Raw genomic sequence first — 17,046 nt, 5'->3', positions numbered from 1 at the left:
GGTGCGAGGTTTTAACACATTAATATGTAAACTATGAACAGGAACTCATGACACATTTAATAACATGCTGTTAAATGTAGGATCAATAAACCTCCAATAAATCAATAAACAGAGCTGCCATGTTTATTCAGTAAACCTTTATTTATCAGTGCATGAACAGAACGCCATGACCAGATTATTTATTTCTTTTCACCCATTTTATATCATTTCCTCTCAGTTCCCTTAAAAAAATAATGAAACAATTTACAGAGGATTTTTTTCTTTTCTGCATGAAGGCAAATATTTATACAGGTGCTGTACAATTTATTATAAACATTTACAACTACCATGATGTCAAAACTGAGAGACTTCTTCTTTCTTTTTTTGTTCTCTATGTTGGAGCAATGCAAGGCCACAGTATCATACATGGTAAAATGGCATGAACAGTAAATAACACAGACAGTAGCCCATCGTTCAACATTAATAAAGTGGACAATAAATTAGTAAGTAGATGGTCTCACAGACCCGAGAGATGCATCATGTGTTACTTCTGTACATCCTTAATAATAACAACAACAACAGGCAGGCTGATGGAGGTAACTGTTCAGGCAAAATGACTGAGGTGGTGGAGAGCAGTGGATCAAACACTAGATGTCTCTGTACTCCACAGTAGCAACACTGAAACAACACCACAGTTTGTCTTCAGAACAGGGCACAACTCCTACAAAATAATAAAATAAAATAAAAAAATAGTGTTTTTTTTTTCTTTCTTTCTTTTTTCTCATGTGGAACTTAAATCCCTGTTTAATTAAGTTTGAGAAACTTCATAGTGTCATTTCCAATAGAACTCCCAAAGAGGCAAATGAAGCCGTTTTCACACTACGCTGTATAATTCATCTGTGAGTGGGAAATTAACTACTTTCTTTTGAAGTGTGGTTTTATTTATAACACAAAAAAAAGACGGCCGTGATGTCATTAATAATTAACCATTCAGTGAAAAAAAAAAAAAAAAGGGTCAGGAGCTAAATCACAAATTAGGTAAAAAAAAAAAGAACAACTGACATTTATGATGGTAAAAAACAAACAAAAACAAAAAATATCTCTTAAGGTTTTTCAGTATAAGTTGAAGGCAGAGGTCTCACTTCCTTACAATCAAGCTCTTGTTAAATTCAATTTCATCTAAAATTATATATCAATATATGTGTAATTATTTCTGTTTAAATACATGTTTCTGATTAAGTATAGTCGATTGCTACAGCGATACCGAAAAATACACAGGCCTATACCAGTCTCTCTCTCAGACACACACACACACACACACACACACACAGCCAGAGGGCCTAAATACAGAGCTGCTAACAGTAGACAACATTATGGATCAGGCTCATGTGACTGTCTGAAAGCGTAGAAACAGAAAATATAGATCACAGTTTGTTTTTGTTTTTCTAATAGTCTCGCTGTCGGTCTATGCGTTCTGTTTCTACGTCTGTAACTTCACATCGAAAAGTGAAATGACTCTGCACGGGATATGTTTTGTTTTACATATATAATCTCAATAAATTACATTATGATTTTTATTATTAAACACACATAATAACAAACATTAGAACTATATCCACAAGTATCTGGTCTGGTGTCTGCTGCTGATTGATGCATATAAAGCTCCGGTGGCGAGAGGGGTGGGGGGTAAGTCTGTCAACCCTCTGATAAGCTAATGGGATCACACACACACACTCACACACATATATACTTCACAAATCTAGTCCTGCTCTCATAATAAAAAACACAAAAACAGTGCAGAGATGATTTAGAAAACATCTGGTCACACCTCTGCAGAGAAACTTAACCAGTCTAACTTTTCTTTCTTTCTTTCTTTTTCTTCTTCTTTAATTTCCAATACATCCATCAGTGAAAGCAACAGCTGAGTGGTGTTGTGTGGATTATGTCTTTTAAACCTTCAGAGAGACTCAAACAGAGTGGGATCCTTCATCGCCGGGTCGGTGGCAACGACATGCAGCGAGCAGTTCGTCCAGTTCGCCCACAAAAGTTTCACAACGACGAGTGCAACACGCAGCAGCTTCTTTACAAACCGGAGTCTCTGATTGGCACAAAATAAGACTTCAGTGTCACGTCTAACAAAAAACAAAAAACAAAAAACAAAAAACAAAAAAATCACAGTCACAGCCCATCTGTCTCACACACACACACACCCTCAGTACAGCACTAATACTCATGTAGGTAGAAGCATGTACTGTACGTCAGATCAGGCATCAGCAGCTTGATGCAAACTAACTGAGGCAAAATGGATGAAAAATAAAGAAAAAGAATCAGAAGCAATGAGAAGCTCTGTTGCTGGTTACACAGTGATCTGCTTTGTCCGAGATTGCTTTAAAAAACAAATTAACAAACAAAAAAAAAGTCCTTCCATTCTGAATGTCCATCCATCTGTCTGTCGGAGGCTCAGCTTTCTCTTGCAGATGTCACACATCTGCGTACGCTGTGTCCACCTGGGACTGGATCTTGGCGGTGCTGGGGACCTTCCAGGGTCCCGGGGTGATGGGGGGCTTCTTGCTGCTGCTGCTGCTGCTGGTGCTGGTCCCGTTGCAGCTGGGGTCCTGGATGCTACTGCTGGAACCCCTGGGGTCCTGCTGCTTACTCTCCCAGTATTCTCTATCGGCCTTCTCCCGCCCGCCGCCCCCCCTCCGGCCCAGGGTCCCGCCGCCACCGCCCCCGCCGCCGGCGTCCGACCCCGCCCTCTCCCTGTGCACATGGGAGGAAGGTTTCTGCGCCTCTTGCTCGGCCCTCCTGCCCTTCTTGTGGCGCTCGCTGGTCCCCCAGCCTTTGTCTCCGCTCTCTGCGACCCCCCAGGCCGTCGCCGCCGCCGCCTCGTCCTCTCTGAACCTCCAGTCCTTCCCGTCACCGGACGGAGCGCCGGGCTGCTGGCCAGCCGGACGCCGGGGGCTCTGCGGCTCCTCCAAGTTCCTCAACGGCGAGGCGGGGTCTTGTTGGTCTCTCTTGGAGCCCTTCCTCTGCCCTTGGGTTTTCCTCTCCTTGCTCATATCTTCCAAGGAGCCGCTGTGGCCTCGCTCTCGCTCTGCCTTCCTGGGGCTGTGGGAGCGCTCGGCGTGATCCGCCCAGCCGTCGGTCGGGGCTCTTTTGGGGCTGGCGGACTTGGAGTCGCTCCTGCTCGGCTTTCTGGTCTGGGTGCTGCTGCCGCTGCTGGGGCTGGTGGTGCGTTTGTGGTGGTGAGGGAGCTGCTGTCCTCTCGATCTGCCGCCGGGCTGCCTGCCGTGCTCCTGCTGCCCGCTGCCGGGGGAACCGGAGGCCCTGGGGTCGCCCCCGCCGGAGAACTCATCAGGGACGGAGACTTTGGGCGACGACGGGGACAGTTCGGAGGTAGAGAGGGAGACGGAGGATGGAGAGGCTGGAGATGACGGCCCGTCAGATACAGAGAGTCTGGGGAAGCTTGAGGTTGGAATGGTTACTTTGTCCTTTGAACCTGAGAAACAAGCAGCGCAGAGTGAGAAACCCTACGCACTCAGAAAGACGTCCCCTAAAGGGATAGTTCAACATTTTGGCAAACTCGCCCATTGCCATAATCCCTACTATAGTGATAGCAGTAGGTTCATTACCTTTAATTGTCGGTGCAAGCTGTTTTGAGATCGGCAGAGCAGAGACGCAAGCTCTGCACAATGTGCTGTACTTTGTCTTTCCCTCATTAAACTCATCAAATACACAATCCAACAACTCCAAAACGCTCTTGTGGACAAGTTGTGACCTGCACATTCACCACGCTATGAGATAATCATGTAAAGTAACATTGCAAGTTGTTTTTGAGGCAAATGCAGCTGGAACTACATAACAGACACGGCTGCTAGGTGGAGTGATTTCAAAAGCACAAAGTAGTTCCGACTATTTGCTTCTTGTGTCCTAATGTTACATAATTACACATGATTATTTCTTAGCGTAGTGAATGTGCAGGTAACAACTTGTCCACGAGAGGGTTTTGGAGTTGTTGGATCGTGTATTTAGTTTGATGAGAGAAGTGCGAAAGTACCACGCGCCTCCATTGCGTTAGCTGAGCAGCTCGCGTCTCTGCCCCGCCGATCTAAAAAAAGCTTGCACTGACAATTAAAGGTAATGAACCTACCCCTAAGACTATAGGGATTATGGCAATGCACAAATTTGCCAAAATGTTGAACTCTCCCTTTAAAGGAACTAATCTATTATTCTACAAAACTGAGGGAAAATTACATGTCATGCAAAAAAAGCACAATATCCTGATATTGCAACCTGCCTCCCTTTCTGTAATAACCCCCCCCTGTTATATCCCTCTAAATATTTGCCTTGTTTGAGATACATATCAGCCGGCGACATAACCATCAATGAAAAAAAAAAAAGGTGCTTGCGTTCACCCAGCACTGACGTTTCAATTTTCCCCTGAGCTGATAAGAATTGCACAGCTGTGATTGAGAGCAGATATATGCAGCAGAAAACCAGAGAGAGAAAAAAAGAAGAGTGATGGACTTAGTGGTGCTGAAATGATTTTTTTTTTTTTTTTTTGGATTTCTAGGAGCAACAACTCGTAGAAATTCATTCTAATTGGGTCTTCAGATTGAAAGGGTTGATGCCAGTGAATGCACACAAATCCTTTTTTTTTTTTTTTTTTACCACTTGTCACTCAACTGATCAATATCTAGTTAATTCAGGATGAGGTGCGCGTTCAGTGGCATCCCAGGTTTGGTAATAATACTCGTGGAGAAATAATAAATAAATACATAAAAACTAAAGTGAGCGGGGCTCTGAAGCCTCCCAGTGCTCCTGCAGGTCTGTTTGTTCTTCTAGGACTCACTGCTTTAGCTCAGCCCTCCAGAGACGCTCCTACTTTATTACATGTGGGGTGTTTACTTTGTCACTAATAACTGATATAGTTCAGATTGATCATGGGGGGGGGGGTGAGGTAAGGGGACAGAGGACGACACTTGGAGTCTGGGAGATGAATCACTTTGACAGGAGAGGCAAACAGTAGGAGGAGTACAAGGTTTTACCAAGGCCATTAGGGACAGACCAAGAAAAGCAGTGAGGCCTTTAGTGATGCTCTGGTTTCATGTAGAAGCACAGGGTGGAAGAAGAGTTCAGACCTATAGGAGGAAGAGATAAATAGGTAGAAACAGAGAGCCGTGCTGGTGCAGAAAACAGAGAAAGCAAAGGCAGATAAAGAGCACAAGAAAAAGACAGATCCAGAGAGAATGAGAGGAGAGAGGTCAAGAGAGAAGCTTGCAACACATGCATGAGAATAAAGAAACTCAGCACCCTGCTATCAAGCATATCCATACAAACGCTGCTATATATCTGTACGGTTAATATGCTAATATGCGTAGATCTGTGTACATATAGTATATATATATATAAATGCGGTGGCAACACCGTGTGAACATGCAGGCAGGTTCTCAGCAGCCACTCACTGTGATCTGGGACCAGGCCCTGGCCCGGTCGCAGCAGCAGGTGGACTTTGTTGCCGCCCGCTTGGATCAGCTCGATGGCCCGAGTGTGAGTGATGCCCTGCGTGGCCTCGCCGTTGATCTCCACGATCTGATCCCCGACCTGCGACGCACAGATATCACATGATGCACATGACGAGTCTTTCAGATTTTCTTTTTTAACCAAACAAGATAAAGTTTGGTGAAGTGCATTACAGTAAGTGACCTATGGATTTTGTCTGCACATCAGCATCAGTCTGCAGCTGCAGCTCATGGAAGCATTAAATGTTTTAAAACACTTCTTTCCCCATTTTACTCGCAATTTGCCTGAAAAAAAAAATCTCATATCTGAACATAAAGACATGGTACATGAATTTTTAGATTCAGTGTGAGTGGCAATTTCTGAGGACACCAGTATCTTGTGATGTACTATATATATAGAGAGAGCAAATAAACATCCATCAATCCACTTAGAGCCCACAGACAGAGGAAGCTCCATTAAAATAACAGGTTTTAAAGTTTTCTTCAGTATCAAAGTTTTCCAGTGTTGGCTGAAGAGAGCCTAGCTTAAATAAGGCTGACCAATTAATTGCAATTTCATCGTCATCGCGATACGAACATGTGCAATAAACACATTGCATTTAAGCGCAATGATTAAGCAGAGGAGGCAGGAGAGGGTTAAATTAAAGTTCTGTTTATTCGATTGATTATTTATGTGTAATTTGTTCAATAAAAGTATGCTCAAAATATGTTTTTCTCTTTCTATTCAGTGTTTCAGGACACATATTAAAGCAGAAAGACTCAGGAACTGTATGATTAATATGCACACCTTAATATTTGCTTATTTATCCCAAGTCATATCTTCATCACAATATTGACCAGTGTCATTGCACATTTTGCTCATATCATGCAGGCCTGGTTAAATACATTCAGTACATTACAAATTGGAAAAATATAATTATTGTTTTTTTGGACAGTGGTTTTGAGGGGTGCAATAGTGTCAGACTGGTGAAAACTCCTGAGGAAGATTTACCAGTGTCATTGAAAGTAGTATAACTCAGGGTCAGAGAGCAGTTAGGTGACTCACATGTATCCTGCCATCTTTCAGAGCCGGCCCGTCCTCGGCCAGGCGCAGGATGAACAGTCCCATGTTGTACTCTTTCCCTCCCCTCAGACTGAAACCGAAGCCGCGCTGGCTGCGCTCCAGCTCCACCACAAAACAGCCCTGTGGTTCACAGACAAGACGGGGACATGTATGAGACCGGTGCTCCTCCTCTTCTTCACACACATGCGGTAAAAGTCCCAAGTTTGATCAAGTTTGGAAAATCATTGATGCATGGTGCAAGAAAGTGCAATAGCTGCATCAATTAGCAGCAATTAAGGGAATTACATGCAGTATAAAAGCAGTAATTGTGACTTTGGTTGTACCTGCTTTGGACCTGATGTGATGAGTGTTCCTGTGTCTCTTTGTAGAAAAGAGTTCCTCATGTCAGTGTCACCGTTCCTGCAAAAAACAGAGGGTGACCCACATATTGTATATCACAGCTATATTTAGTCTCATTTACATAGAACCTGGTAAATGTCTCATATCCAGGGAGGAGAAATAAAGGTCAGCAACATAGTAACAGATATAAAAGTGTGAAACAAAATATCAAATCATATAAAAACAGAAGAATAAAAAATATGAAGTATGGCATAAAAATGTCATATAAAACTAAGAACCAGCACTGTAATATACACATAGTGATGCTGTGCACATATTATTAGTGGTAGAAAATGATGCAAAGCAGAAGAAATGACCATAAACATACGACTGAATAAAAAAAAGAACAATTTTTGTTCCTTTTTTTGCTTTTTTATTCTTGCTTGTGCTTTTTTTGGTTTATTTATTTCTAAAATTTCAGTCATGGACTTCAGTGGTGAAGAGTCCTTATCTACACTCACAGTGTAAGGACTTGGCTGTGATTGGTTTTCCTGTGGTGAACACAGTGTACGGATTATCACATTTTAGCAAAAATAAATCATCCTCAAAACACTGGAAAAAGATACTTCAGTATGCTACTCAAGTAAATGTAATTCATTACTGTCATATAATTTATTATGGACATGAAATTCAGATCCAAAGTCGAGGTGAGATGAGGGAGTTAAGAGCTGATGTGGGTCGACCTGTGCGTAAACATTGTCTACACTTCTTCTCCACCCTTCACCATGAATTATGTGTATCATGTTAACATTAATGCCTATGTGTGTGTGTGTGTGTGTGTGTGTGAGCTGCAGCATATGAAAAGTAGAGTTGTTCCATATTTTGGAGATAAAGCCTGAGTCTTATTCTCCTCCCTCTCTGTGCCTGAGGTGTCCACTGTGATCCACACACCGCCACGCCTCCATAACAGCAACACGAGCCTCTTTCCGTTTGGTTTCATTATACAACCAATGTAAATCCTTCAAAGAGCCGCGCTGCTTTTTTTTTTTTTTTTTTTTTACAGTTCAGTGGCAGATAACGGGGGGGGGGCACACTTTAATGCTCCGCAGAGCTCATTACAATGCCTTTGTGGGAACTTATCCGCGCTAACGCACTAAAAGGAGCTCGGGCCTTCTTAGCTGCTCGAGCATGGAGAACAGTTTACACACTGTAGTCTGGGGCTGACCTGAAGCATGTGATGCAGATGGAGGAGGAGGGAGGGAGGGAGGAAGGGTGGGTGCTTTGCCAAGGGATGGGCAATATGAGGAGAGGAGGAACACACACACACACAGAGCGAGACAGAGAGAAGGATGCAAAGGGCGAGAAACCATGATGGAGAATTTGCGGCAGCAGCGACGGGATTAAAAAGTCTGACACAGGTAATCTTGTTTAAAAAAAAAGAAAGATCAAAGAAGAAGCAAGACACCCCTGTTAATGCATCTCTTTTTCTTTGCTTTGCCAAACCCAACAGTGACCATGGCATGAGGGGGGGGATTTGGTCTGTCCATAGGGATAACAGGGAGAGTGTGGGGCCACAATGAGACGGTAATGGGGGGCCACAGTGAAGCAGGAACCGGCTCTGAGAGGATTGGGGCTAATTCATGGTTCAAGTGGCAGAACTCGTATTAGACTGTCTCCAGTGGCGCTGACAAGCCTGTGTGAATGCTGCTTGAGCTTCTTTGGGATCGTGTGTGTGTGTGTGTGTGTGTGTGTGTGTGTGTGTGTGTGTGTGTGTGTGTGTGCATGTGTGTGTGTGTGTACCTGTCTGGGTAGCTGGGAGGCTGTTGGCCCACAGCTCTGTGTTGTGCTGAAGGACTCTGCTTGGCTGAATTTGTTCCAGATGGAGGAGCGTTGTCTGTTAAATAAAAAAAAACAAAAAAACAACACACAACATTTAGCATGACTCACAGAAGAGAAAGTGTGTGTGTGTGTGTGTGTGTGTATGTGTGTGTGTGTGAGCCTCTGACCCACCGTCTTCAGGCACCACAGTGAGGGTGACGGAGGTGCCGGCGTCCTTGATGAGCTGGACGATGTCGTTGTGCGACAGCTCCATGATGGAGCGGCCGTTGACGGCGGAGATTCGATCCCCCACCTTCATCTGACCCATCCGGTCCGTGGGGCTGCCCTCGATTATACGGCCGATCTTGTGCGGTATCACTGAAACAGTCAATAAACCCAACATCATCGACTCAAATAACAAAGCAGAGCAAAAGACACAGGCCTGAACAGGGCAGAACATTATGTGAAACAATTTCATGAACATAATTTGATGAATTAATAAGAACTGATTGGAAATAACAAGACTGAATGTCTGCAGCCGTGCGAACAGCTGTGTGAGCTTGTGCTTGTGCAAGATTTCCCAATTAGCATTTGGCACAAAATAAAGGTTTTTGGGGATAAAGCAAAGTACAAATTAAAGAGTAAAAGACTCCGTAACCCTTTAGAGGTCTGAGAATATTGTGGGTTTTTTTTGTACACTTTTGATTTTGCCTTTATACACCACATAATACCATACCCATGTCTGGTATCCGTTTTCTTCAGCACAACTTCACCTCTATGATCTGCCCATCACATCCCACTGTTACGCTCATATAAATATTTTTGTCACATCAAATTAAAACTATTATATCTCCGGTTTTACAATGTCGATCAACGTCAAACAAAAACTGGGAGAGAGTTTTAAATCTGCTCTTTCAAGTGAAGTTGAAAGCAGTGCTCCAGGTGACCTAGTCTTTTTGTTACAGTGCTTTGAAAACGTTACATGTCACGGTGACACTTTCTCCCATTCATAGATTTTCCGACAAACTTTTTATGTTATTAATTAAAAATGAAAGTGAGTCTGTTTGTGTTGAGTGCCGACCTCCGGGTGGGGGCTTGTTCTTCGAGGTGAGGATGACGAAGCCGAAGCCCTCGTTGTCTTTGCGCTGCAGAGTCACGTCGAAGCACTCGGGCCGGGGGGGTGGGGCCTGCTGGACGGCGCCCGGCGCCTCCGCGCGTTGCATCTTGGGAGAGCTGTTGACCTGGGCCGACGCCACCTGGTGAGGCTGCTGACCGCTCTCCTCCTCCGCACCGTCTGACCAATCACAGATACACAGGAACATTAAAAAACTAATCTTATACAGAGAGACTTTTATATTCCCTCCCCAGCAGCAGCAGCAGCAGGACAGCGCTAATGTTTATTCTGAACACTGGTCATCCCAGTTTAGATGACCTACATTTTAATCCATTTACAATTATTTGGAAAGAAAAAAAAAATCTTTCCAATTTGTCCGTCTTGAGATCGCTCCATAAATAATTCAGCTCACAGCGGCTTCATTGAAGACAGCCTTTTTGCTGCGTTTATTACACACATGAAATACAAAGCTGTCAACTCCACACTTGAGATGAAAGCCCCCCTCTTTTTTTCTTTTTTTATAATTTGTTATTCATAAGACGAGCTGATCTACCTCAATCTCTGCTCATTGTGTGTTTGTTTTGCTGAGTCCCTGTTTTGTCAGTCGGCATCAGGGAATCTCTCTCTAAAGCTCGGCTCTGGAAGCACAAACCCTCACATGATTGATGCTTAATTTCTGCAACGTGATCAAAGCCGTTGTTGCAATACATCAAATCCAAAGTAATTTCAAAAAGTGCTTGTACTATTCATACGGCGAGTATTTGTGGGGTAAACAAGCCTGAATGCAGCATGGGGAGGGGTAAGGGGGGTTTATGCTTTTGAAAAAGAAAACTCAGCATATTCTTTTTTCTCCCTCTGTCTCTCTCCATCCTTTGAGATGTAATTCGTTTCCAGCAGCTGATCTAATCTTCACTGCCCTTTACACTGCCCCAAACAGACCGGACAGATAAACACAAAGCAAACAATCTGCAGCTGTTTATTGTCTGACATCTTTCTTTTCTTTTTTTTTCTTTTTACCTGTTTAGGGAGATGAAAAAAATCATTCACATTCCTTTGATTTAAGTAAACACACACAGAGAGAGAGAGAGAGAAAGGCCCTAGAATGAAATAGAAGTCGATCTTGGTTGAACTGAATCTGCTATAGGAAATCATCCAGAACAAGTTTAAAGGGATAGTTCAACATTTTGGCAAATTGGCCCATTGCCATAATCGCTATAGTCATAGCAGTAGATTCGTTACCTTTATTTGTCGGTGCAAGCTATTTTTAGAGCGGCGGAGCAGAGCCGCGAGCTGCTCAGAGCTACGCTACGGAGGCTAATGGGATTTCTTGGTTTCCCTCATCAAACTCATCAAATACACAATCCAACAACTCCAAAACGCTCTGGTGGACAAGTTGTGACCTGCACATTCACCACGCTATGAGATAATAACAGAACGTTACCAAGACAAAGTTGTTTTAGAGGTAAATTCATGTAAAACCGCTGATGCGCGTTCCTGTCGGGGGCAGTTTTTCCGCAAGCAGTCTCTGTATTTGCCTCTAAAACAACTCTGTCTGGTAACGTTCTGTTATTATCTCATAGCGTGGTGAATGTGCAGGTCACAACTTGTCCACCAGAGCGTTTTGGAGTTGTTGGATTGTATATTTGATGAGTTTGATGAGAGAACCCAAGAAATCCCATTAGCCTCCGTAGCGTAGCTCTGAGCAGCTCACCGCTCTGCGCAACCGTTCTAAAAATAGCTTGCACCGTAATTAAAGGTAAGGAACCTACTCCTAAAACTATAGGGATTATGGCAATGGGCCAATTTGCCAAAATGTTGGACTATCCCTTTAAAGGATTAGTTAAAAGAAAAAAACACAGTCGTAGACTTCACTCACCTGTGTGTGCCAGCTTCCTGCGGACCGTCAGCATCACCTGTCCGTTGCGAGCGGCGTTGGTCATCAGCTCCAGGACTTGTTTGTGGGATTTGCCCTTGACCGGCACACCGTCTATACACAGCAGCTCGTCTCCGGCCCGCAGGCGCCCGTCCTTCTCCGCCGCGCCGAGTGGCACGATGGCACCGATGTACACCTGCAAAAGGCGACAGGACAGGACAGGCGGACGGTGTAAAGACAGGACGGCAAAGTGAGCGTGTGAACATTGAAGGAATAAATCCTCTGAGCTGCTGCTGCTGCTGTTTCCTCTGAGGCTCCCTGCTTTTTAACAACCTATTTCCCACTCGTCCGACAGCAGCAGCAGCAGCAGCAGCAGCAGAGAATCACACAATTTCAGTGAGTGAACGCCGCTCAAGTATCGATCTTCCTGGTGTCTGAGGGTTTGTTTGGGATTTTAAATGTGCTACCTACCGGCTGATCCGGACCCTCGCCTCCCAGGACTCTGAAGCCGAAGCCCGACTCCTGGTTCCTCTTGATGAACACATCCAGGTCCTTGGTGTTAGGAGCTGCAGAGAGGAGTATAATAAAATATATCATGTGTTATCATGTGGTCATACGGGCAGTGTATGTATTACATTATATAATACAAGCGGGGGAGCTCTGAAATGATTCAATCAGTCAGATAAATCAGATCTTGCACAGATAACACGGATATTATTTTTCCTTTATTACAAAAATTGCCGTAAAATAACATTTGATTTCAAAAACTGAGCAATTTAGCATCATTTGCTCCTCAAATGTCAAGATGTTTTGCTGTTTTAATACCATGCAGTGTCGATATTGTTGCTGTTTAGGCTCTGGCAACCGGCTTACAACTGATTGCCGTCATTATTTCTGAGTATTTTCTTTCTTTTTTTTAAAGTGTTCGCTGTGTTGTCAAAGACCAATCTTTTCTTGGCTGTCTCATCTTACTCTTGATGATACATCATCACATCGTCAAAAGGATCAAATGAAAAATTATTTCGATGTGATGATTTTTGTGGAGACTCACGCTTGCTGTCCAGCATGGCTCTGGACTTGAGGTAGAGCTCGGAGGCGTCCGGTTTGGGAGAGGACGAGCGCAGCGTGTTGGCGGGGAAGGTGAGCGGGTTGGGGGGCAGCTCCGGCTGGCTGAGGGTCTCCGTGCTGTCGAGCATCTCCTGTCGCTGCGGCTGCGCTGTGGGCTGAGAGCACGGGTGTGGAAGCTGCTGCTGCTGCTGATTGGACGGCTGCTGGACAGCAGGCTGGGATATGGGAGCTGTGCACTGCAACACAGGAACAAAAGGTTAATATATGAGAAAACACTGCTGTGAATTTATCCTTAACCCTGTAGAACAGGTTTTCTTCAACGTATACTGTATAAAATACCCTACTGTATAAAATCATATCCTATATCAAACTGGGCCTATAGTGCCAAGTATAAACATACACCTTGTTATTGTGCATTTAATACTAAGCTAAGCAAATCATACACAGGTTCATGTTCTAGGTTTTCATTTTAAATGTGTACAGGTCCAGTGGGCAGACCTTGTTTATTGATACCAATGCCGGTATCAACAATGTCTGTCAATTGCATGATAATCATGCATGATGCAAGCTATTCAAACTGATAGTCGAAGAAATATCCAAGGCTCTCTCAGTCAACAGTTAAAAAGCCTGTATTGCTATGGCTTGATCATGTTAACATTTTAAAAAACTCCTACACGTTTTGTCTACACGCCTTCGTCAGGAAATCAAACCAAGCCATACTGTAGCAATAAAGGCTTTTTAACTGTTGACAGAGAGTGCCTTGGATATTTCTTCAACTATCATAACTGTCCCATCCAAAGAGCACCTCCAAGAAAAGATTTTCGAGTCCAGTAAGCGCCCCTGCACAGACATTTTGTTAGTCAAATTGATGTAAATGTCTAATCAATCAAGAATTTAGTGATTCCCCCCCTGTAGTACCTCCGCAGACCCCCTAGGGGTCACGGACCCCCTGTTGAAGACCTCAGCTGTATAATATGTTATAGAATAGAATAGAAAAAACACTTTATTGTCTACTATTGAAATGGAAATCAAGTACACTAAAAACATGACATGTCACATCCAACCAAAGAGCAGCAGGTGAGGGCTGAGAGAGAATAAACAGATATAAAGTGCTGTGTGATAAGGTCGTAGGACGTAATATTAATTCATATTAATATTAATGTAATATGATTGTTTTGATTATGATTGTTCTCTTTTAGTTCGTTCTTATTTACTTGTTATAATATCTTATTTCCTCCCAAAAGGCAGAGTCATCTAGCTTTGGTCTGATTGGCTTATAACTGGGTGATACTCAATAATGTTGATTACTGTCCGACCACCTGCAAGATGAGTTCATCTACATATTATATTATTATGAGTTTCTTTCATGCCTGATGAACAACTTTTCAGGTTGCAATGTTGTCTTACTCAAAATAACTATGAGCTTCATTGGGTGTGTGGATCCTGTCTTTGGTCTTTGCTTTGGATATTCTTGAATGTACACACTTTGTTTGGCTTAGACAACTCTGCATCTACATCTACATCTGACGTAGATGATGGTTGTTGTCATTAGGATTTTGTAACTTGTTTGCAGCCTGTAATTTCTACACTGCCCAGTTTGACTATTTTGGAAAGCTTTGTCTTGCCTTGTTTTGACTGTTTGTCGGTGCAGGAGGAGGCCGCACCTGCTCTTCATTTTTAAACCCAGGGCAACCACACAGCGTCTCTCTGTGCTGCACCAGTTCAACAGTATGAGTAAGCCTGTTGCTGCCTCAGCTCCTCTCTATTTTAAGAGAGCAACATGGAGCAGCAGCAGCAGCAGCAGCAGCGCAGGAACAAGCTGTTGAACATGGCGTATCATCTTAAACACCCATACACAGAGGGATGTTAAGTTGCAGTTTGCCAGGAGCCAGCATATTTACCCACATGCAGTTCCAGAAATAACAGCCTGGCTAATGTGGGCTCCCTGAATAATGTAGTTAACAACAGCTACCACAGCACACACACACACAGACACTGAGTGGTGCTTGCGGGGTAACTAAGATGAAGTTAAAAACCGTTTCTGTTTAATAATTCAGCAGCAGCTTTAGCGTCGAGTCTGTTCTGTTGTTTCGCTCAACGAGACACGAGAGGAAAAAAAGGCTTCAACTTACGGGTTTGAGTGATTTCACAGGAGACGTCTGACCTGTGGGCAGAGACAGACGGAGGAGAAGAAGTGGAGATGAAATCATTAATTCAGGTTATTAAGACAAGCAGCAAACATCTGAAGATCACACATACACATACACACGGCTCCTAGGCCTAGAGGAAGAGTCGGACCTTCCTGATCGGTTCAGCTTCACACTTCATCTTGTTCTGCACTTTGTCACCTTTGGGAACCTGCCTGGAGGTTGTTGTGTATTTGTTCTCATACTTCACTCTAGTGTGTCATACTGTAAATCAACCAGTAGGGGGCAGTACACTCCAGTAGCAAAAAAAAAAAAAAGAGAGATGGTTTTAATGTCAATATGAGACACAGAGGTGACCCTACACCTAAACCATGGGAAAACATGCACTGGTCTGGGTTCAGTCTGCCAGATGTTTCTACTGGTTCTAGCTTTCCAGATGTTATATCTTAAATAGATGACGTGTTTCAGCAAAAACCATTAAGTTTATAATAGTTTTTTTTGTTTTGTTTTTTATCCCTGTGTCTCCTATTGACGGCCCAGTATCATATAACACATCGTATCTCAGGCGCTGGGCACAGTGAACGTCCCACCGGGAAGGGGCGAATTGGTCTCATTTCCACATTACATTTAAATCCTGAACAGGGAGCTGGGCCAAATCATTTCCTGTTTCGTTTCTGTCTGCCGCTGTAATCGGAAAGAGAGTTCTTCTGGCCCCCGGCTGGGAGTAAGAAGAACCTAACCTAATCCTGGTGTGTGTGGTGACCTGAGGGAAGCCCTGCAGCACTGCTCCTTTTAGTCCTGGAAAGCTGTGATCTCCGAGTAGTAGTAGTACTCATATAACACACACATACACACACTGCATATGCACATATATCATAAAGTACATGTAAGGCTGCTGCACAAGCACAAAAAAAAAGTTATAAAAAAGGAAACACATGAGCAGAACGAGCCCCTGGAGCTCCGAGCATCAGCATCTAGGCTACTGCACTGCAGCGAGGGCAGACACGCAAAAGGAGCCCCTTCAAATCAGTGAATGCCTGAAGTAAGAAGAAGAAGAAGAAGAAGGGCAAAACGAATGCCCACCGACCGTGCTCCGTCTCTCCTGCATGAATCACACAAACTGCCATTTCTCTGCGCCCCTTCCCAGCACCGCTCACCGTGTGACTAAGCATGACTTGCTCCCTGTTTGGTGGAAGGCGCATGGTGGAGCGATGCAGAGTTAGTGTGGAGCAGAGCATGAAATTGCTTTATTTAACATTTGGGGACGAGGGGGGGGGTGTAAAGTCTGCGTGTCCGGGAAAATATCGACAGGACCTCCTCAGTCACCGTTACTTTTTAAAAATATAAATTAAAACACTGGTTGTGTTAAATCTCAAACTCTCTCGGGCTCAGGAGTTGACTTCTGTCGGCGCCGGGTCTTTTTTCGTACTGTTTTAAAAAATTAATTTCAAATCCAGCGGGGGGTCTCCTCCTCCCTGTTGTTTCACTCATTACTTTTTCTTTTAGGGGGAAAGAGAGAGAGAGAGAGAGAGAAGGGAGAGAAAGAGAAACAGACCACGGGCGACACAGAGCTGCATGGGGATTAAAATGATTTCAGAAGCATGAGACTACAGCGCCAGACTATCTCCAGGCTCTAACACCTGTTTGTTGTCAGTAACCTGAGTAGATTAATATAGACAGCAGCGATTTAACAACAGAGATGTCACACAGCATCAGCGCTGCGACCCGGGCCAGCTGGGACAGTACTTGTGAGGATTAAAGGAGAAGTGCCGCTTTTTACAACCTGGGCCTTATTTTCCGGTCGTTTCCTCACCCATATAACTTTGGTGTCATTAGGAGTCCTTCGGATGATATGTAGATCCATTCGAGAGCCGTATATCCATATAATAGGAGTTATTGGGGCACCGAGATGCAGCTTTGAAATAAGCATTATAAATATAATATGGTTTAACAGTATTGTTCTCTATATAACTGTTAATAAAGCAATTAAGAAAAAAAAAGGCTCATTCACTCTGCGACTCTCACTTTTTTTGCGATGGGTGGCTTGTTTACCTGGAATTTTCTCCTGCTAGTTTTGTGCAACCTGGCTGAATATTTATCAGATGGATGAGGAGCTCTTTGAAAGGAGGATGTGGAGGCAGAGA

The 17,046-nt window shown here is 43.8% G+C and overlaps 1 protein-coding gene across 3 annotated transcripts in view; it reads right to left on the bottom strand.

The window, feature by feature from the left end:
* Positions 1–128: 128 nt before the first annotated feature.
* The window catches only part of magi3a (membrane associated guanylate kinase, WW and PDZ domain containing 3a), a 142,047-nt gene continuing 125,129 nt past the window's right edge, over positions 129–17,046 (bottom strand). For all 3 annotated transcript variants that reach the window (XM_083976174.1, XM_083976176.1, XM_083976175.1), the window contains exons 11-21: positions 14,888–14,919; positions 12,739–12,991; positions 12,159–12,253; positions 11,691–11,883; positions 9,782–9,994; positions 8,893–9,078; positions 8,683–8,776; positions 6,888–6,963; positions 6,547–6,684; positions 5,445–5,583; positions 129–3,478 (exon numbers count right to left, since the gene is read on the bottom strand). In XM_083976174.1, the coding sequence (XP_083832300.1) occupies positions 2,460–3,478; positions 5,445–5,583; positions 6,547–6,684; positions 6,888–6,963; positions 8,683–8,776; positions 8,893–9,078; positions 9,782–9,994; positions 11,691–11,883; positions 12,159–12,253; positions 12,739–12,991; positions 14,888–14,919 (2,438 nt within the window). In that variant the 3' untranslated portion in view covers positions 129–2,459. The remainder of the gene's footprint in view (positions 3,479–5,444; positions 5,584–6,546; positions 6,685–6,887; positions 6,964–8,682; positions 8,777–8,892; positions 9,079–9,781; positions 9,995–11,690; positions 11,884–12,158; positions 12,254–12,738; positions 12,992–14,887; positions 14,920–17,046) is intronic.

This window comes from Trachurus trachurus (assembly GCF_905171665.1).
Source record: "Trachurus trachurus genome assembly, chromosome: 7".
Lineage (NCBI taxonomy): Eukaryota > Metazoa > Chordata > Actinopteri > Carangiformes > Carangidae > Trachurus > Trachurus trachurus.
This window is presented reverse-complemented; position numbering and strand designations above follow the sequence as displayed.